Source organism: Salvelinus fontinalis, chromosome 27, assembly GCF_029448725.1.
Source record: "Salvelinus fontinalis isolate EN_2023a chromosome 27, ASM2944872v1, whole genome shotgun sequence".
NCBI lineage: Eukaryota > Metazoa > Chordata > Actinopteri > Salmoniformes > Salmonidae > Salvelinus > Salvelinus fontinalis.
In genome coordinates, this window is record NC_074691.1 from 10,371,855 (window position 1) to 10,393,443 (window position 21,589).

The 21,589-nt window shown below is 43.8% G+C and overlaps 1 protein-coding gene across 1 annotated transcript in view; it reads left to right on the forward strand.

Moving 5' to 3' along the window:
• Window positions 1-21,589, forward strand: part of LOC129825002 (laminin subunit alpha-4-like) — a 32,880-nt gene that overhangs the window by 10,159 nt on the left and 1,132 nt on the right. The window contains exons 12-39 of the mRNA XM_055884631.1: window positions 12-176; window positions 268-461; window positions 1,835-1,951; window positions 6,600-6,748; window positions 7,009-7,150; window positions 7,251-7,344; window positions 7,440-7,556; window positions 7,697-7,882; window positions 8,004-8,140; window positions 8,509-8,673; window positions 9,437-9,582; window positions 9,918-10,080; window positions 10,301-10,434; window positions 10,581-10,752; window positions 10,933-11,064; window positions 11,188-11,330; window positions 11,517-11,646; window positions 11,760-11,897; window positions 12,911-13,044; window positions 13,222-13,377; window positions 13,766-13,919; window positions 14,369-14,562; window positions 17,479-17,668; window positions 19,379-19,534; window positions 20,041-20,200; window positions 20,861-20,991; window positions 21,071-21,164; window positions 21,302-21,421. Coding sequence (XP_055740606.1) covers window positions 12-176; window positions 268-461; window positions 1,835-1,951; window positions 6,600-6,748; window positions 7,009-7,150; window positions 7,251-7,344; window positions 7,440-7,556; window positions 7,697-7,882; window positions 8,004-8,140; window positions 8,509-8,673; window positions 9,437-9,582; window positions 9,918-10,080; window positions 10,301-10,434; window positions 10,581-10,752; window positions 10,933-11,064; window positions 11,188-11,330; window positions 11,517-11,646; window positions 11,760-11,897; window positions 12,911-13,044; window positions 13,222-13,377; window positions 13,766-13,919; window positions 14,369-14,562; window positions 17,479-17,668; window positions 19,379-19,534; window positions 20,041-20,200; window positions 20,861-20,991; window positions 21,071-21,164; window positions 21,302-21,421 — 4,113 coding nt within the window. The remainder of the gene's footprint in view (window positions 1-11; window positions 177-267; window positions 462-1,834; window positions 1,952-6,599; window positions 6,749-7,008; window positions 7,151-7,250; window positions 7,345-7,439; window positions 7,557-7,696; window positions 7,883-8,003; window positions 8,141-8,508; window positions 8,674-9,436; window positions 9,583-9,917; window positions 10,081-10,300; window positions 10,435-10,580; window positions 10,753-10,932; window positions 11,065-11,187; window positions 11,331-11,516; window positions 11,647-11,759; window positions 11,898-12,910; window positions 13,045-13,221; window positions 13,378-13,765; window positions 13,920-14,368; window positions 14,563-17,478; window positions 17,669-19,378; window positions 19,535-20,040; window positions 20,201-20,860; window positions 20,992-21,070; window positions 21,165-21,301; window positions 21,422-21,589) is intronic.

Genomic DNA, 21,589 nt, shown 5'->3' on the forward strand with positions numbered 1-21,589 from the left:
GTGTCTCACAGAAATGATCAGTGACTGGGAGCTCTACAGTGTCCATCAGGACCTGGACCCAGAGGTCATCAGAAAGAAGACGGCCATGGCCGAGGGCATGGTGACATTGATGAAGAAACTGGACCTGTCCCCACGAGAGCCCACCGCCACCGATGAGTCCACGGAGGCCCACGACCGTGAGGAGAACACGTGCATGCGCACACACACACATTTGTGATGATGTTTTACAAAAGGCTGCGTTTGTGGTCCCATTTGTGTGTCATTCAGTCCTTAGACACGTGCGTCAGCTAGAGAAGAAGCTGATCAGTACGGAAGGCCGCGTGGCCCCGGTACGGGAGGTGCTCTCCCGCTTCACCAAAAAGCTCTCTGAGGCCCAGGAGATCCTCCAGAAGGCTGCCAACACTGTCCAGGAGACGGAGGACATGAACAAGGCCACCACCGTCAAATTCCAGAGGAGTGAGGTAACTTCCCACAACCCCGGGGTCCTCTTGGCCCAAACCGTGCTGCCGGGAGCCGCTCTCATCCTGGCTCCCCAAATGTCTCTAGCTGACTCCCTGACTCCCAGCCTCCCTGATCCTCTGACTCTCTGACTGACTTCCTTACTGGCTGCCTGACTGACTGACTGACTGCCTGCTGGCCTGACTCCCTGGCTCTCTGGTTTCCAGCTCTCTGTGTTCGTCCGCTTGGGTTTATTACTACAGCTCACTGTGAGAACGCCCTGCTAAAAAGATAAGTGCAGCTCAAGCCTGCTCTGGGGGAGTGTGATGTGGTTGAGTTCTGCCTCAGTGCAGTCTACCTCTATCTCCCCTCTGAATGTTGCAGGAGTTCAGCTTGGCTTTATCACTGGGAAGCAACACTGTCCTGCTCCTGCCAAGGAATAGACCAGATATTTCTCTCCATCTGTATGGGGATTGTTGTTGTTCCCAAAGTCTGCCAGAGAACTCAATTACCCGTGGTATTTAGTAGTAGAGAACAGTAACACAGAAACAGCTGTTGGATTGGATTGTTCGGAGGCACAAACTGGGGGAGATGCATTACTGCACCACACAATCGTATCCCCATATAAGGAGGCTATGCCCCTTAGAGTTAAATACCTACAGCTGCTTGACATTGAATTGGGGATCATGTGTACAGTCATGTGTACAGTCGCTCCTTAACATTTCTTTAAGTCTGGGGCATGTCTGTTCTGTTTATAGATCCGAAATACAATACAACAGGCCTGTTGGTCCTATTCATTATGGTGTGACAACCTGAGGGATTGTGATTCTTTGTAGAACACAGACTGGCCTGTTGTCATGCCCAGATTGACATTATGGGCCCACTGTGGTTGTGCTCCAGTGGAGCTTGGAGCAGCCAGCTGCTGCAGTGCCGCATGTGTGTGTTATCCCCATGATCAGGGACTCTGCTGTAAACCAATGACATGAACGGTGCACTGTCCAAACAGGAGGCCTCCCATAATCTGGGGTTCTTCCTTCCCTAAGCAGATTGGTCAACACTAGTCAACACTAGCAACAGAAACAAAGCCAGGGTTACTATGGGGGTAGGACGATGTTACTGTGCTATACTTATATCTTTGTCAACAAATATCCCTATCTTGCCTCTTTGGGGACAAACACATTTTTCATCATTTTCATTTCACGTTTAATATTATTGTTCCTATGATTTATGTACTTTGTGATAAGAGGGTTCATATGGGAGACATGCATTACCTGTACTCACTACACATAATGTATAACCTGTCCTCGTATAGCTCCTCCCACCAGCCTACTTTGCTCTATACTACAAAAACGAAAGTATTCAAGTAGTCACCAGTCTTGTCCACTCTCTCTCCCAGGCCAAGCAGCAGATACTGATGGAGAACTACGAAGCTGTGAATGACACCTTGCAGACAGCTGAAGACCTCATCATGGACACTGAGAATACTGTTGCTGAGATGGTTCTCCTGGTGCAGGTAAGGCCTGTTCTCTTTCTGTACACACCACAGTCACCATTAACCTATGCCTGAAAGCTTTGTATTTTGGACCTCATTCAGTGGGTCCAAAATACAAAGCTTTCAGGCATAGGTTAATGGTGACTGTATTAATGGTGACTGTATTATACATGTAATTACGATGGATTGGATTGCTTCAGTGCATGTTTTGAATACAGTACCTTCAGATAGTATTCACACCCCTTGACTTGTTCCACATTTTGTTGTGTTACAGCCTGAATTCAAAATGGATTACATAGCTGTTTTTTCCCTCACCCATCTATCCCATAATGACAAAGTGAAGACATGTTTTTAGAAAATGTTTGCAAATGTATTGAAAATGAAATGCAGAAATATCTCATTTTGGGGGCCTCCCGAGTGGCGCAGCATTCTAAGGCACTGCATTGCAATTCTTGAGGTGTCACTACAGACCCGGATTCGATCCCAGGCTGTGTCGCAGCCGGTTGTGACCGGGAGACCCATGAGGCAGCGAACAATTGGCACAGCGTAATCCGGGTTAGGGGAGGGTTTGGCCAGCCGGTATGTCCTTGTCCCATTGTGCTCTAGCGACTCCTTATGGAGGGTCGGGCGCATGCAAGCTGACTTCGGTCGCCAGCTGTACGGTGTTTCCTCCAACACGTTGGTGCGGCTGGCTTCCGGGTTAAGCGAGCAGTGTGTCAAAAAGCAGTGCGGGGTCGTGTTTCGGAGGACGCACGGCTCTCGACCTTTGCCTCTCCCGAGTCCGTACGGGAGTTGCAGTGATGGGACAAGACTGTAACTACCAATTGGATATCACGAAATTGGGGAGAAAAAGTAGTAAAAAAATGTAATAACAAAAATATTTCTCATTTACATAAGTATTCAAACATGTTTGAATACATGCAATACATGTTAGAATCACCTTTGGCAGTAATTACAGCTGTGAGTCTTTCTGGGTAAGTCTCTAAGAGCTTTGCACACCTGGATTGTACAGTATTAGCAAATTATTATTTAAAAAATAATTTAAGCCCTTTCAAGTTAGTTGTTGATCATTGCTAGACAGCCATTCTCAAGTCTTGCCAAAGATTTTCAACTCTAAACTGTAACTAGGCTACTCAGGAACATTCAATGTCGTCTTGGTAAACAACTCCAGTGTATATTTGGCCTTGTGTTTTAGGTTATTGTCCTGCTGAAAGGTGAAAGGACTCCCAGTGTCTGTTGGAAAGCAGACTGAATAAGGTTTTCCTCTAGGATTGCCTGTGCTTAGCTCTATTCCATTTATTTTTATCCAAAAGAAAACTCCCTAGTCCTTGCCGATGACAAGCATACCCATAATATGATGCAGCCACCACCATGCTTGAAAATATGAAGAGTGTTACTCAGTGATGTGTCGTGTTGGTTTTGCCCCAAACATAACACTTTGTATTCAGGACATAAAGCTAATTTCGTTGCCAAATCTTTTACAGTTTAACTTTAGTGCCTTATTCAGGATGCATATTTTATAAAATGTGTATTCTGTACAGGCTTCCTTCTTTTCACATTGTCATTTAGGTTAGTATTGTGGAGTAACTACAATGTAAACTCTGTAACGGTTTTAAAGTATAAGGTGAATGCACCAATTTGTAAGTCGCTCTGGATAAGAGCGTCTGTAAAATGACTTAAATGTAAATGTAAATGTAAAGTCAGCATTGCTCTCATGGTGAAACCCCTGAGCGGTTTCCTTCCTCTCCGGCAACTGAGTTTGGAAGGACGCCTGTATCTTTGTACTGACTGGGTGTATCGATACACCATCCAAAGAGTAATTAATCACTGCTGAAAAGGATATTCAATGTCTGCTTTTTTTACCCATCTACCATTAGGTGCCCTTCTTTGCGAGGCATTGGAAAACCTCCCTGGTCTTTGTGGTTGAATCTGTGTTTGAAATTCACTGCTCGGCTGGGGAATTTACAGATAATTGTATTTGTGGGTTACAGAGAGGAGGTATTCAAAAACCAGGTTAAACACTATTATTGCACACAGAGTGAGTCCATGCAACTTATTATGTGACTTGTTAAGCACATTTTTACTCCTGAACACATTTAGGCTTGCCATAACAAAGGGGTTGAATATTTATTGACTAAAGAAATTTCAACTTTTCATTTTCTATTAATTTGTAAAAATGTCTCAAAACATAATTCCACTTTGACATTATGGGGTATTGTGTGTAGGCCAGTGACACAAAATCTAAATGGAATCCCTTTTAAATTCAGGCTTTAACACAACAAAATGTGGAAAAAGTCAAGGGGTGTGAATTCTTTCTAAAGGCACTGTATGGCATGACAGGGAGAGTACCATGTATTGTCAATGCACTTAGTATGAAGTAGAGGTCGACCGATTATGATTTTTCAACGCCGATACTGATACCGATTATTGGAGGTCCAAAAAAGCCGATACCGATTAATCGGCCTTTTTTTTTGTTTTTTTTGTAATAATGACAATTACAACAATACTGAATGAACACTTATTTTAACTTAATATAATCCATCAATAAAATCAATTTAGCCTCAAATAAATAATGAAACATGTTCAATTTGGTTTAAATAATGCAAAAACAAAGTGTTGGAGAAGAAAGTAAAAGTGCAATATGTGCCATGTAAGAATATATGAAAGCTGGTGGTTCCTTTTAACATGAGTCTTCAATATTCCCAGGTAAGAATTTTAGGTTATAGTTATTATATGAAATATAGGACTATTTCTCTCTATACGATTTGTATTTCATATACCTTTGACTATTGGATGTTTTTATAGGCACTTTAGTATTGCCAGTGTAACAGTATAGCTTCAGTCCCTCTCCTCGCTCCTACCTGGGCTTGAACCAGGAACACATCGACAACAGCCACCCTCGAAGCAGCGTTACTCATGCAGAGTAAGGGGAACAACTACTCCAAGTCTCAGAGCGAGTGACGTTTGAAACGCTATTAGAGCGCACCCCGCTAACTAGCTAGCAATTTCACATCGGTTACACCAGCCTAATCTCTGGAGTTGATAGGCTTGAAGTCATAAACAGCGCAATGTTGGCAAATTGAATGCTGGCAAATTTGAAGAGCTGCTGGCAAAACGCAGGAAAGTGCTGTTTGAATGAATGCTCTATCAAATCATAGACTTAATTATAACATAATAACACACAGAAATACAAGCCTTAGGTCATTAATATGGTCAAATCCGGAAACTATCATCTCGAAAACAAAACGTTTATTCTTTCAGTGAAATACGGAACCGTTCCGTATTTTATCTAACGGGTGGCATCCATAAGTCTAAATATTCCTGTTACATTGCACAACCTTCAATGTTATGTCATAATTACGTAAAATTCTGGCAAATTAGTTCGCAACGAGCCAGGCGGCCCAAACTGTTGCATATACCTTGACTCTGTTGCAAGAGAAGTGACACAATTTTCCTAATTAAAAGAAATTCATGTTAGCAGGCAATATTAACTAAATATGCAGGTTTAAAAATATATACTTGAGTATTGATTTTAAGAAAGGCATTGATGTTTATGTTTAGGTACACATTGGAGCAACAACAATCCTGTTTCGCGAATGTGCACTGCATCGATTATATGCAACGCAGGACACGCTAGATAAACTACTAATATCATCAACCATGTGTAGTTAACTAGTGATTATGATTGATTGATTGATTGTTTTTTATAAGATAAGTTTAATGCTAGCTAGCAACTTACCGTGGCTTCTTACTGCATTCGCGTAACAGGCAGGCTCCTTGTGGAGTGCAATGTAATCAGGTGGTTAGAGCGTTGGACTAGTTAACCATAAGGTTGCAAGATTGAATCCCCGAGCTGACAAGGTAAAAATCTGTTGTTCTGTCCCTGAACAAGGCAGTTCACCCACCGTTCCTAGGCCGTCATTGAAAATAAGAATGTGTTCTTAACTGACTTGTCTAGTTAAATATAGGTGTAAAAAAAAAAAGGCAAAACCGATTGTTATGACAACTTGAAATCGGCCCTAATTAATCGTCCATTCCGATTAATCAGTTGACCTCTAGTATGAATCCATGACAAATCTAACAGACACCCAAAATGGTATTAGGGCATTTTTTGGAGTTGCATGAGATCAAAAACGCTGCTGCAAACTCTGACGCCCTCTGGTGGCATTTTCTAAACCATTCATAATATTGTATACTACCCTCATAAAGTACATTTCGGTTTCAAAACTATAAGTACTACAAACACATGCTTAGTACTGTTAGAAAGGTAAGAACTTCATTCTTATGACCCACCAACATTTGCCAGACCCTGTACAGGACCCAAAACAACTGCTCAGAGTTTAACAGGTTATACAATTCCCCTTTTGAGGGGATACTTCAGGATTTTGGAAATGAAGCACTTTGTATTCTTCCCCAGAGTCAGATGAACTTGTGGATACCATTTGTATGTCTCTGCGTGAAGAATGTTGCCAACTACCATTAGCGCAATTGCTAACTAGCATTAGCATAATGACTGGACATTAATGGTTAGCATAGGGCTTCATTGCCAAAATCCCAAGGTATCCCTTTAAGTCAATTGGCTCTCTATTGGTTTAGTCAGTGGGGAAATAGAATCATTCAGACGTAATTTTGTTAGTTAAGTCCTGGAATGGGGTCTGTATCTGTGTAGAACGTGACTGAGTACCACGCTGCGATCGATGGTGCCAGCAAGCTACTGCAGGAGAAGACTGAGGCGCTGTCCCTGGCAGACAGAGACCTGGTCCAGAGAGCCCAGGACCATGCAAATGATCTACAGAGTCAAGCGGGCGAGCTGGAGTAGTGAGGAGACCACACGACCACACTCGATTATCCACTTTATTCCATTATAATGCACACCACATTCAAGAACAAAACCACCACTGAACATTATTCAACACTGATCAACACTCAATCCCACTTTACTTGAAACACAAATGAGTAGTACAGTAGTAGTATCACAGTTAAAAGCAGGCCAACACTACAGCTATGTTCTTCACCCTTAATGCTTTGCAAAGATTCCAACTAGACCTTGACGTTGTTGTACGTTTCTTTCCACCTAGTGATCTGAAACGCAGCGATGCCAACGGATTCGTGCAGAAGGCTCTGGATGCAGCCAATGTGTACAACAACATAGTCCAGTACATCGAAGAGGCCAACATCACCGGACTGACAGCACTGGATTTAGCAACAAGAGCTGAGGATGTAGGTTGTCTGAAATGCGCAGCAGTTAGCTACATACAGTATTTAGGCTAATATAGAGTGGTTTTCAATTGATAAGCTAAAACTGTGCTGTCTATGGCAGGCCACCAACGGGATCAACACACAGCTGGGGTTCCTGAAGACCCAGAGTGACAACATCTACAAGGAATCTGTGTCATTGCATTCTGAGCAATTAGGTATGACATGTTTTTAGATTGGGCATTGTCTGATTGTTGTTAGACTAGGCTGTACAGGTTCTCCTCAATGATACATGTGTGAATTGTCTCAACAGAGGTTAAAACTGAGGTTCTGGACAAAATTAAATATATTGAGGAGACCAAGGAGACCATGGATGACAACACCAAAAAACTAGCGGAAGTACTGAAAGACATCAAGGGAATTGAGCCAGGTAAAACACATTCTAGTTCCCGGACCATAGCCTATCTAGGGTCTCTGACATGCACATCTTTGTATTCACTGCCATTCGAAGATTGCTCTCCTCATCTCGGTACTGAATTTGTTGTTCTGAATTCCACTCTGACCTTCCAGGCAGAACCACCAAGCGTCTGGAGCTCACCAAGGAGGTGGCTGAAGGCACCCTGAACCGCTCCGTGGAGGTCCTGCAGACCATCACCCCCATCCACGCGAAGGTAGAGGAGTGGGCCACCAACATGAAGAACCAAGATTACTCTGCTGCAGCCTTTGACCGTGCTGTAGTATCTGCTGGGGAAGCAGGTACAGTACACTCATAAACACTTCTACAGTATTTCAATCCTCAACAGAGACGACTAAATGACTAAGCATTACACTCAAACTAGTAAGTGGTAATCCTCTCCATCCATGGTGGGGTTTTCAGTTGAGAACCTGTCTGAGCTGGTTCCTGAGCTGCTGGACAAGCTACGTGTCATTGAGAAGAAGCCAGTGAACAACGTGACCACCAACATCATGAGGATCAGAGAGCTCATCGCCCAGGCCAGGAGTGTGGCCAAGAAGGTCAATATTAACATCTGAACAATCACTAACATCACAACCAAAATGTACTTTCAACCACCAATGAAAAACCCTGTACAGTCTTGTGTTACTATAATCCCAAGTCTTGTTCATAATCGAGTCCTGTATGACACAGATACAGTGCCTTCAGAAAGTATTCAGACCCCTTGACTTTTTCCACATTTTGTTAAGTTACAGACTTTTTCTAATATTGATAAAATAGTTTTTTCCCTCATCAATTTACACACAATATCCCATAATGACATATATTTAATCAATTTTAAAATAAGGCTGTAACGTAACAAAATGTGGAAAAAGTCAAGGGGTCTGAATACTTTCCGTATATCATGTTTTGTTACACCCTACTGTAGGTCCAAGTGTCCATGAAGTTCAACGGTCAGTCGTCGGTTGAAGTGCAGCCCCACATCAATGTGGCGGACCTTAAGACAGTGACCACCATCAGTCTGTTCATCAGGGTGGACCCAGATAAGGACCCTATTGAGGACCGCTTCATCTTCTATCTGGGAGACAGAAACGTGAGGAGGCTGGGGGGAGAGGGGGAGGTCAGGAAATAGGGAGCTGGGCTGGTGCTGGGTTCAGATCTACTTGTCCTGTATAGCCGACTCCTTTTGTTGTCATGCCACAACCCTGGAAGTTGGCCATACAGCATAAACACATCTGGAATCAGGCTAGCATAGACCAGTATATAGCGATAATACTGGGGTGTTTTTCTATTGTGTGCAAGAAGTGGGTGGGTTGGAGAAGGGGGTTGCAGACTGGCCCAGATCTGCTATTGAAAGTTCCCAGACTTGGACCCTGAGGATGGCTTGAGATAAAAGGGCGAGAGCAGCTTGTGTGCAGATGAATGGTTTGTTGTGATCATGTGAGCAGAAGAGGCCTTTGAGAACAGACAGTTGCCTTTTTCAAAAGGTTTCCAGGAGACGCCTGTTGTGTGCGCCACTGCAGCCAAAGTCGGGGCTCATTTACATAAATGCCGTTACCCCCCACCCGCAGGAGGTTAATGACGGCAGGGCAGAGCTCTCCTCTCTGGGCCTCTCTGTTCTCTTTAATGATGCTGCTTACCCTGGTGATTCTCCCACTGCTGTAAATTATGCAGTGGTGTTTGTGTAAGTCTACTTGATGCTTAGAAATGGTACTCTGTGACCCTTCGTTGGTTTTATAAAGCAAATATTAGGAGATTTTCCTGAATAAGATCGCATGCAGGGATTCAATATTACAATACATGCACTGTGCTGTATAAAACCTGTCACCTTGGTTTCTCTTCTACATATCATATAGGGTAAGAAGGACTACATGGGTCTGGCCATCAAGAATGACAACCTGGTGTACATCTACAACCTGGGAGGGGAAGATGTTGAAATCCCACTGGGTTCAAAGCCTGTCAGCCAATGGCCTCCAGTCTTCAACCTCATCAAAGTGGAGAGGTACAGTAGTGTGTTACCTAAGCAACAGATCCAGTCGCACAGATAGACTGGCATAGCCTGGTAGAAGATCAACTAATGCTTATTAGACAAGACATCTGTCGTGTCTGTTGTCATGCCATACATGTTTCATGAATGACAAGCGATGACAAACTTGGCTAGAACACATACAGTACAGATTTGCAACCTTGCTAAAGACCGTCCGTCCATTCACACAGACAGGACATCTGTCTAGTCTAACCACTCACAGGGATTTATGAGGCTGTTCTGCCCATGCAGTATGTAATGGTGTTGATGGGACTGATTATTCACGCTGCTTCGTGTCTTTGTTTTGACAGGCTGGGCAGACATGGAAAAGTGTTCCTGACTGTACCCAGTCAGACGTCCACTGACGAGCAGAAGTTCATCCAAAAGGGCGAAGCCTCTGGCACCTACTCCCTGTTCAACCTGGACCCTGAAGACACTGTATTCTTCGTGGGTGGCGTCCCCGCTGATGTCAGGGTACGGTATTACTTTCTAACAGGATATGACATCAACCTCTGATCAGAGTTCTGTGGCATTGGCTAATGCATAGCAGACCATTTCCATCGTACAGTATTGATGTAAACGGTACTTCACTCATGAACCATTGACACAGCAGAATTGAACCAGTATTGCGATGACTCTCTATTTACTTTTTCCTTCCAAGATAAGATTATGAATGTTTTGTTTTTCCTTGTAGCTTCCACCTGCACTCAGCCTAGCTCCTTTTGTGGGCTGCATCGAGTTGGCCTCTTTAAATAATGATGTCATCAGTCTGTACAATTTCAAACAGACGCACAAGATGGATGTAGCTGCTTCAACACCTTGTCCCAGGTATGATATACTGTATCTTGTCTATACATTTTCTGTTGGGAACTTTAGATATTGCCCTTAAAGAGTCCACGTCTCCATCTGAGGCTCCTTCAGACAAGTCGCTTAATTTCGACGTAACTCTAACATTGTTTTCTTTGCCGTATCAGGTACAAGCTGGCATTCTCACAGAGTCGTATCGCCAGCTACCTGTTTGACGGAGCTGGATATGCCCTCATCAACAACATGGAGAGGAGGGGTAAATTTGGCATCGTCACCCGGTTTGACATTGCTGTTCGGACAGTAGCAAACCACGGCGTCCTGTTACTCATGGTCACCGGGGTAAATATAGTAGCGAAAATGCCCCCTTTATTTTTGAACAAGCAACATAGTGTCAGTCAGCGATGCAATGCTATGCCTTGTAATTCTTCAGCGAGCATAGAGAGATTTACCAATACTTTTTCTGCATCATGTTACTGGGTAAAATGACTCTAGAAAAAAGTGTTCAATAATTCTTTCCAGGACAACTTCTTCCTGTTAGAGTTGAAGAATGGCTTCCTACGTCTCATGTACGACTTTGGCTTCAGCGGAGGCCCGATCGTCATGGAGAGTAACTTACCTAAACTACAGATCAATGACGCGAGATACCATGAGGTAAATCTAAATCAGCCCATTGTCTTTCTGTCGGCAGGGGTGTGCCTATTGAGATGTGAATGAAATCAATTTCCTGTCAACAGTAGGCCTAATCCAATCTAAGCTGTGCTGTTCTTTTTATAGGTGTCAGTCATCTATCATTACTCCAAGAAGATCATTCTATTGGTGGACAAGAGTCACGTGAAGTCCATGGAGAATGAGAAAAAAACGTTGCCCTTCTCCGATATCTACATAGGAGGGGCCCCCTCGCGCATTCTCCTCTCCAGGTGAGTCAGTTATCTAATCACACACGTGCACTTCCTCACACCAATCCAAGGACCTTAAGAGGTCTAACTTTGTAAGCATAGTTGACAATTGTAACACAATATCAACAGACTATTACATTAGTATTACACTGAGTACAGTTGGACAGCAGGCCCTATGTGACTATGAGCATATTCCCTCTCCCCCAGGCCTGAGCTATCCTCCCTGATGGGGCTGAAGGGCTGTGTGAAGGGCTTCCAGTTCCAGAAGAAAGACTTTAACCTCCTGGAGGAACCAGGCACTATTGGCATCAGCAGCGGTTGTCCTGAGGAGTCCTTTGTATGTACTGTAGTCCATAGCAAACGCTACTAGACAAAGCATTGGTGATGTATACAGAATCAACTGAACTACAATAGTTGAAAATGTCCCTGTTGTGTCTTGGATTCTAACAGATGTCACGTAAAGCCTACTTCACTGGAGAGAGCTACCTGGGGTCTGCAGCAAAGATATCTCCCTTCGACGCCTTCGAGGGTGGCCTTAACTTTAGGACACTGCAGCCTACTGGTCTCCTGTTCTACCACATCGAAGGGGTATATTGATTCTCGCCTGAATTGTATTTATTTGTTTCTTAAACTCAACAAAAAAAGAAACGTCCTCTTACTGTCAACTGCGTTTATTTTCAGCAAACTTAACATGTGTAAATATGTGTATGAACATAACAATATTCAACAACTGAGACATAAACTGAACTTCGACGATAAACGCAAATCCGACCATCACCCATGGTGAGACAAAACCGAGACTCGTCAGTGAAGAGCACATTTTGCCAGTCCTGTCTGGTCCAGCGACGGTGGGTTTGTGCCCATAGGCGACGTTGTTGCTGGTGATGTTTGGTGAGGACCTGCCTTACAACAGGCCTACAAGCCCTCAGTCCAGCCTCTCTCAGCCTAATGCGGACAGTCTGAGCACTGATGGAGGGATTGTGCGTTCCTGGTGTAACTCATGCAGGTGTTGTTGCCATCCTGTACCTGTCCCGCAGGTGTGATGTTCGGATGTACCGATCCTGTGCAGGTGTTGTAACATGTGGTCTGCCACTGCGAGGACGATCAGCTGTCCATCCCGTCTCCTTGTAGCGCTGTCTTAGGCATCTCACAGTACAGACATTGCAATTTATTGCCCTGGCCACATCTGCAGTCCTCATGCCTCCTTGCAGCATGCCTAAGGCACATGCACGCAGATGAGCAGGGACCCTGGGCATCTTTCTTTTGTTGTTTTTCAGAGTCAGTAGAAAGGCCTCTTTAGTGTCCTAAGTTTTCATAACTATGATCTTAATTGCCTAACGTCTGTAAACTGTTAGTGTCTTAATGACCGTTTCACAGGTGCATGTTCATTAATTGTTTATTGTTCATTGAACAAGCATGGGAAACAGGATTTAAACCCTTTACAATGAAGATCTGTGAAGTTATTCGGATTTTTACGAATTATCTTTGAAAGACAGGGTCCTGAAAAAGGGATGTTTCTTTTTTGCTGAGTTTATGAGTTCCAAAGGAACTGCAAAAGAAACACAACTGTTGTTCAACTCCAAACTCTATTCCTCCTTCAGTCTGATGAGTTTACCATCGCTCTGGAGAACGGAGCAGTGGTATTGAACTCCAGGGGCACCAGAGTCAAATCAAACAAGAGGCAGTACAACGATGGAATGACCCATTTCCTGGTAGCTTCAGCGAATAATGACAAGTAAGAATCCAATGTACCGTAAAAAACATCTCCCTTTATCTGGCAAGTATTTTTTACGGATTGCCTCGCTGTCAAGCCACATACATATTTCTTCATATTTAAAAGTGTGATTTAAAAGCAAAATGTATTATAATTGTTCACTGTAACAATTGACTGATAACTATCTATCTCCATCAGATATGAGCTGGTGGTGGATGACAAAGACAAGCATGAGAAGAAACGCCCGTCCTCCCCCGCCTCAGCCTCCACAGTGAGGAGCTTCTACTTAGGAGGCTCTCCCAGTAGCAGCATCAAGAACTTCACTGGCTGCATCAGCTACGCCTACATCAGCAGGTGACCTGGCCCCTCTCTCACTGCCACAGCACTCAGACCACATTAAAAGCCTAATGCGTTTGACGTCATGGACTGTAATGGTTTGCATCTAATATTAGCAAATGAACAAGTCCAAGGTTTTACACACCTCCTATCTCCAGAGAACATTGTTATGATAGCAAGCTCATTGGACCTCTGGCTCAGGTCGGTTGGTGAAAACCTTGCTGCCTAGCTGCATCCATGAGAGGAAGAAAGCCAAGCAGAGCTGCTGTTGAGAGCCGAGTGGGAGGACATGGAGTTTGTTTCCATGGAGACAGAGTTGTGTGTGTGTGTGTTTGAGTATCTCTATGGCTCTTATGTCTTTGGCACTGAGTTGCTAGTCTCTCTCTCTCTCTCTCTCTCTCTCCAGACAAGACAGGGACATTGAGCCTGAGGACTTTCAGAAGTACACTGAGAATGTCCAGACCTCCCTGCAGGACTGCCCTGTGGAGCGACCGCCCGCTGCCCTGCTCTCAAAGCACAGCAAAAACTCTGCCAAAACCAAGCAGGGCCATACTAGGAAGGTAAAGAAATAAAGATAATTTAAATACATGTCATTGAACACGAGTTTGGCTTCTAAAAGCTTATCCCTGCCGGATACAAAAGTCATCAGTATTCATTCATAAAAAATGCCTGTCTTTTCAAGTCTTAAAATAGTCTATAAACACTTAAAGATGGAATCCTTAATTGGTGATACTGCCACATCCGTTTGGGATTCTACAATAACAAAGAAGTTACTCCAAACAACAAACACCTCGGACACCATTGCACGCGCATTGAACAGCAGAATATGTACCGCAATTTTTTCCCCCATGCTGCCGGAGGCGCCATTCCCTACAATAACAAAGTTGCTGGGGCAAACAGTAGCACTGCTTCCCCTAATTTCGATCTTTAACGATGATACTGTATACTGAACAATAGGCATGCATTGACCCACTACTAACAGTCAAGTAACTTCCCTTCTCTCACTAAGGTGGGCAGAGACAAGTCCAACCAGCCACAAGGCCTGTTGGGACTGAACAGTGATGACCAGGAGCCAGGAGAGACAGAAGAGACACCATGCTACCTGTCCGCGAGGCCCCATGCCACCCGCCACGCCCACCACTACGGGGGTATCGCCAACAGCAGGCAGGAGTACACTGACATCCCAGAGTCCCTCGCTGAGAGGTAAGGCCAGGAAAGGGAAGAACACCTGGGTTGCATCCCAAATAGCACCCTATTCCCTATATAGTGTACTACTTTTGACCAGGGCCCATAGATGTGGTAAAGAGGTCAATTGAACTCAACCAAAACAATGGAAATGCTATGGAAACACCTGGGTTAAAGATGCTGTCTGTGAAAGATCCCTAATCTCCTCATTGCCCCCCAGCAAAATGATCCTACATGTAGGCTAGTGTTTATATGTGTATTTCACACTATGTTGAGGTAAAAATCAGAGTATAATGCTTTTATGGATGTCAACCCCAACACATGTTCATGTCATCGTCACCAATCAACTGCATTACAGTTAAAAATGACTGACTACCACCACCGATGTATGCTAGCTACTCTATGCGACCAGCTTATATGAACGGGAGTTAGCATTTAGCAGACACTTCTCAACCTGAAAAGGGACCACTTCTAAATGTTATGCAAAAACAACCAAATATATCCATATCAAATCAAATCAAATGTATTTATATAGCCCTTCTTACATCAGCTGATATCTCAAAGTGCTGTACAGAAACCCAGCCTAAAACCCCAAACAGCAAGCAATGCAGGTGTAGAAGCACGGTGGCTAGGAAAAACTCCCTAGAAAGGCCAAAACCTAGGAAGAAACCTAGAGAGGAACCAGGCTATGAGGCATATCAGACTTTATTAACCACATTGTGGGCCTGTTCCAATAAATCAACCATGACGGATTTGACAAATATCCACTTTGTTAGATCAATCCTGCATCCTTCCTCTATCCCCCCATGGTCTGCAATCCAATGACCTCTTCACCGCATCTATAGGGCTCTGGATACAGGTAGTACACTGTGAAGGGAATGGGGTGACATTTGGGACACAACCTGGGGGTACAACATAGGTGATAGGTCAAGCAGAAGTCAACCAGAGGTCAACCAGAGGTCAATCATGAACCCACTCTACACATGAACTCCACTCTGTTTTCTTGGTCTAAGTACAAGTCACATGCACTTTACTCTGGGTCTCTGAGTAATGGTTTGAGTATAGTATAATTAAGCAATAAGGCACGAGGTAGTAATGAACCTATACCCACGAGTGTGACACAAAAAAACGTTTTACTGTTATTACGTTGGTAGCAATAAGGCACCTTGGGAGTTTATGGTATATGGCCAATTGTCACGTTCCTGACCTGTTTTCTGTTATTTTTGTATGTGTTTAGTTGGTCAGGGCGTGAGTTGGGGTGGGCATTCTATGTTTTGTGTTTCTATGTTTAGGTCAGGTGTAATTAGCCTTATATGGTTCTCAATCAGGGACAGGTGTTTGACGTTTTCCTCTGATTGAGAACCATATAAAGGTAGGCGTTTCACACTGTTTGTTTGTGGGTGATTGTCTTCCGTGTCTGTGTCTGCGCACCACACGGGACTGTTTCGGTTTGTTCGTTGTAGTCTGTACCTGTTCGTGCGTTCTTCATGTTATATGTAAGTTCTCATGTTTTAGGTCAGTCTACGTCGTTATTTGTTTTGTAGTTTATTCAAGTGTTTTTTCGTGTTTTCGTCTTCGTCTTAATAAATCTATATGGACTTAACATACGCTGCGTTTTGGTCTTCCGATCCTTCTCTCCTCTCCTCGTCCGAGGAGGAGGAAGAACTAGACTCCCGTTACACCAATATACCACGGCTGACTTCTGTGTCCAGGCACTCCGCGTTGCATCGTGCTTAAGAACAGCCCTTAGCCGTGGTATAGTGGCCATATACCATAAACTCCCAAGGTGCCTTTTTGCTACCAACGTAATAACAGTAAAATGTTTTTTTTTGTGTGTCACACTCGTGGGTATAGGTCTGTTATAAAACAGGTTGTTTGGATCCTGGATGCTGATAGGTTGATATGCGGGAGTTGTGGGACAACCATGACGTGTTAATGTCATAATTCCCTCTGGGAAAAAAGCATCTCCAGCTTTATTTTCCCATGCTGCTATTTGGTTTGCAACAGTTGGAGGTTGTATAAACTTACCTGTTGTCACGCCCTGACCATAGAGAACCTTTTTATTCTCTATTTTGGTTAGGTTGGTTAGGTCGGGGTGTGACTAGGGTGGGTGATCTAGTGCATTTATTGTTGGCCTGGTATGGTTCCCAATCAGAGGCAGCTGTTTATCGTTGTCTCTGATCATATTTAGGCAGCCATTTCCCCACTGGTTTTTGTGGGATCTTGTTTGTGTGTAGTTGCCTGTGAGCACTCCATGACTTCACGTTTCGTTTGCTGTTTATTGTTTTGTGAGTTTCCTTTTTTAAACATGTGGAACCCAAATCACGCTGCACGTAGGTCTGAGTATATTTCCAGTTCGTACGACGATCGTGACACCTGTATGCCTCTGTGCAACAAGGTTTCATTTTACAAATGCGGTCTCTCCCTTGCCTGTAGGCTAGCTAGCTAGCCCATAAATGAACGCAAAACGAATAATTCACCATGGAAACCGTAAACACTCAGAATCCCATTATTAATTTACCAGAGCAGGGCGGCCTGTGTAGGCCTATTGGATATTTATTAAATCAATATTTATTGAAGTTATTGTCTCTCATCATTGATTATCTGCTAGCTACAAGCCGATGGCTTGTTTAGCATAGCAACGTAAGAATGATTCGAATTAACGACTGGGTCAAAACATTAGAAAATAACTAACGACCAGCACGCTTGGGTAGCAACTTCAGAATGGAAAAACGAATTTACCCGTTAAAATCATGTTTTACTGAGAAAAAGTAATTAATATTTTTCAAAACCGTATTACGGTAACCATTTTATAAAAGCAATAAGGCCCTCAAACCCTTCTTAGGCCTTATTACTTAAATATAACACAGATTTCTGCCAATCAGCATTCAGGGCTCGAACCACCCGGTTTATAATGCACCTTTTACCCCCCAGGTCTCACTTCTCCCTGTCTCTGAAGACCCAGTCCTCGTTCGGCCTCATCTTTTATGCATCAGACGAGGCAGAGGACAACTACATGGCTCTGTTTCTTTCCCATGGGAAGCTGGTATACACCTTCAACATGGGTCAACAACAGGTCAAGGTCAAGAGCCCAGAGAAGTACAACGACGGATCATGGCACAATGTAAGTAAATATACACTACCGGTCAAAAGTTTTAGAACACCTACTCATTCAAGGGGTTTTCTTTTTTTAAACTATTTTCTACATTGTAGAATAATAGTGAAGACATCAAAACTATGAAATAACACATATGGAATCATGTAGTAACCAAAAAATTGTTAAACAAATCAAAATATATTTTATATTTAAGATTCTTCAAATAGCCACACTTTGCCTTGATGACAGCTTTGCACACTCTTGGCATTCTCTCAACCTGCTTCATGAGGTAGTCACCTGGAATCCATTTCAATTAACAGGTGTGCCTTCTTAAAAGTTCACTTGTGGAATTTCTTTCCTTCTAAATGCGTTTGAGCCAATCAGTTGTGTTGTGAAAAGGTAGGGGGGTATACAGAATATAGCCCTATTTGGTAAAATACCAAGTCCATATTATAGCAAGAACAGCTCAAATAAGCAAAAGAGAGACGACAGTCCATCATTACTTTAAGACATGAAGGTCAATCAATATGGAACATTTCAAGAACTTTGTGCAGCCTCAAAAACCATCAAGCGCTATGATGAAACTAGCTCTCATGAAGACCGCCACAGGACTGGAAGACTGCAGAGGATAGGTTCATTAGAGTTACCAGCCTCAGAAATTGCAGCCCAAATAAATGATTCACAGAGTTCAAGTAACAGACACATCTCAACATCAACTGTTCAGAGGTGACTGTGTGAATCAGGCCTTCATGGTCGAATTGCTGCAAAGAAACCACAACTAAAGGACACCAATAATAAGAAGAGACTTTCTTGTGCCAAGAAACATGGGCAATGGACATTGGACAAATTTCCACCAGTCTTTTGGTTTGGAGTCCAAACTGGTTCCAACCGCCGTGTCTTTGTGAGACGCGGTGTGGGTGAACGGAGGATCTCCGCATGTGTATTTCCCACCGTAAAGCATGGAGGAGGAGGTGTCATGGTGTGGGGGTGCTTTGCTGGTGACACTGTCTGTGATATATTTAGAATTCAAGGCACACTTAACCAGCATGGCTACCACAGCATTCTGCAGCGATACGCCACCCCATCTGGTTTGGGCTTAGTGGGACTATCATTTATTTTTCAACAGGACAATGACCCAACACACCTCCAGGCTATGTAAGGGATATTTTACCAAGAAGGAGGGTGATGGAGTGCTGCATCAGATGACCTGGCCCCCACAGTCCCCCGACCTCAACCAAATTGAGATGGTTTGGGATGAGTCGGACCGCAGAGTGAAGGAAAAGCACCCAACAAGTGCTCAGCATATGTGGGAACTCCTTCAAGACTGTTGGAAAAACATTCCAAGTGAAGCTGGTTGAGAGAATGCCAAGAGTGTGCAAAGCTGTCATCAAGACAAAGGGTGGCTATTTGAAGATTCTCAAATATAAAATATTTTTTCATTTGTTTAACACTTTTTTGGTTACTACAAGATTCCATGTGTTATTTAATAGTGTTGATGTCTTCACTATTATTCTACAATGTATAAAATAGTAAAAATAAAGAAAAACCCTTGAATGAGTAGGTAGTACACCGGTAGTGTACTTATTCCCCATTAACCATATACTAAAACACAAAACTGTTACCTCTGACATCTGTCACACATAAATAGATTGTTCTATGGGATAAGCCACTCGTTTTCAGCAGTGACATAGTTCTACCCTACAGTGTAACAGCCCTGTCTTGTCTCTCCTCCTGCAGGTTATTTTTATTCGTGATGGGAATCTGGGCCGATTAATCATTGATGGGCTGACACTGCTGGAGGATAGAGCTCAGGGCTCCAACGTCTCCTGGCACGTCAGCAGTACCCTCTATGTGGGAGGGGTGCCACCAGGGAGGGCCCAGCAGAACATACTGGTAAGATACACCCCTTAGTGCCCGGGTCTGCATCCCAAATGGTACCCTATTCCCTATGTAGTGTACTACTTTTCACCAGGGTCAAAAAGTTGTGCACTATATAGGGAATGAGGTGTAATTTGGGACACAGAGCAGGACCTTATAGCCTACTGAAGGAAAATGGAGCAGAATGTTTTTACAGTGGAAACCTGGAAACATATGAAAACCTTGGCCAAGAATGTATAAGAACAAAAAAGTCAAGATCCTGACCTTTCGATAAAGAACATTATAAGAGATGTCTGGAATGGTTTATGGTCCTCTAGTCTTTTTTGGCATTATATGTTCACACTGGGAGCCATCCAAGTATTTTTACTTCAGACTGCTGTGCTCAGACAATACGTTTCCCACAGAAAACAATAAACCATCAACGTGACCCCTCTCTGGGGTCTGTTAGTGGAACATATTACCTACAAATATCTGTACTACCACTCATTTACACTTTCCTGTGCTGTATTTGTCTCCAATAGAGAAACTCTGCATACAGCTTCACTGGCTGTGTGAAGAACTTCCAGCTGAATGGCCAATGGCTGTCCTCCGTGTCCCAGGCCTTCGGGGTGACGCCGTGCTTCGAGGGACTCTCTGAGCCGGGGACATACTTCTCTGAAGAGGGAGGATATGTCGTCTTGGGTAAGACACAAACACACTTTGCCAAGCCTCTCCATTTAGCTAGGAATTAAGAAAGTAATGGCAGATGATTATCCTCCAGGCCCTTCTGGCTTTATACTGTGGCTGAACCCTACCAGATTAATTTGAAGTATGATACCAAAGGAAAAGCTTGTCAAACATTGATTTTCCTGCAATCTTCAGGACATACTCCATCCTATCATTGTACACGGTTCACTTTGGCAGGGCCTGGAGCTGTTTGGAAACAATGTGTCAGTTATATCACACGCCATGTTAGATTTTCTCTGGAAAGCAGACAAAACCCCTGGGCCGCTCACCAATCACCACAGAGACGGGGAAGCAGAGAGGCTCTCGTCAGGATATTGGAATTTGATATCCCCAGTGCAGCTGTGGTGAACATTTGGCGTGGTGGAAAAGTTGAGGGCGCGGAGGAGAGCTGCAATCTCCAAGGTCTTGGAAGCCAAGCTGCAGCTGTTTGAACGAGCGCAGAGCAATTTCACACCCTACTGTGGCTGGCTAAGTTTCACAAGTGCACACGCCCCATTGGGCCGAAGTGCAGTGAAACATTCCAGGTTACAGGCGTTAAAGATGAGGTTCCGAACGGACGGAGGGGCTGGTAGAGCAGACTTTACCTGAATTACTCTTTCTGTTCGTCTCCCTCAGATGACACGTTCAACCTGGGGCGGAAGTTTGAGCTGGTGGTAGAGGTGCGCCCTCGTGTGGCGTCAGGGGTACTACTGCATGTCTACACAGCAGCAGAGGAGTACTTAACCATGTATATTCATCAAGGAGCGGTAAGCGATTAATACAAAGCAATCCGTCGTAATTTGCTATTAGTAGATCTTCAATGCGAGTATTGTTCTATGCTCACAGGTGGTGGTGCTGGTGAACAATGGGGTCCGTGAGTTCTTCACTCAGGTCACTCCTAGACTGGGTCTGTGTGATGGGAGCTGGCACAGGATCACAGGTAAGAGATCTCATTATTGCATTGACTGCCCCTGATTTAAACAGTATGGGACCACGGTTAATTTGCAATGATTGGCCCATGTTATGTGCAGTGGCTGACAACAATGTGTTCTGTTGTCCTTTCTGCCTCTGGTTCAGTGATCCGAGATGCCAATGTAATCCAGCTGGATGTGGACTCAGATGTCAACCATGTGGTGGGACCTCTCCACCATAGTACCCAGAGTGCCAGGGCCCCTGTGTTCATTGGTGGAGCTCCAGGTCAGTGGCAAAGCCATGCATTTCAAGACGACTGAACGTTCACACAAAATAGTTTTTGCTAGACACAATATCTGACATTCCAACTAACAAAACACATCCAAACTGTGAGTACTTCGGTTACAGGGTGAGGCAGCACTATCAACCTAGATTTAGCAAAATAAAAGGAAA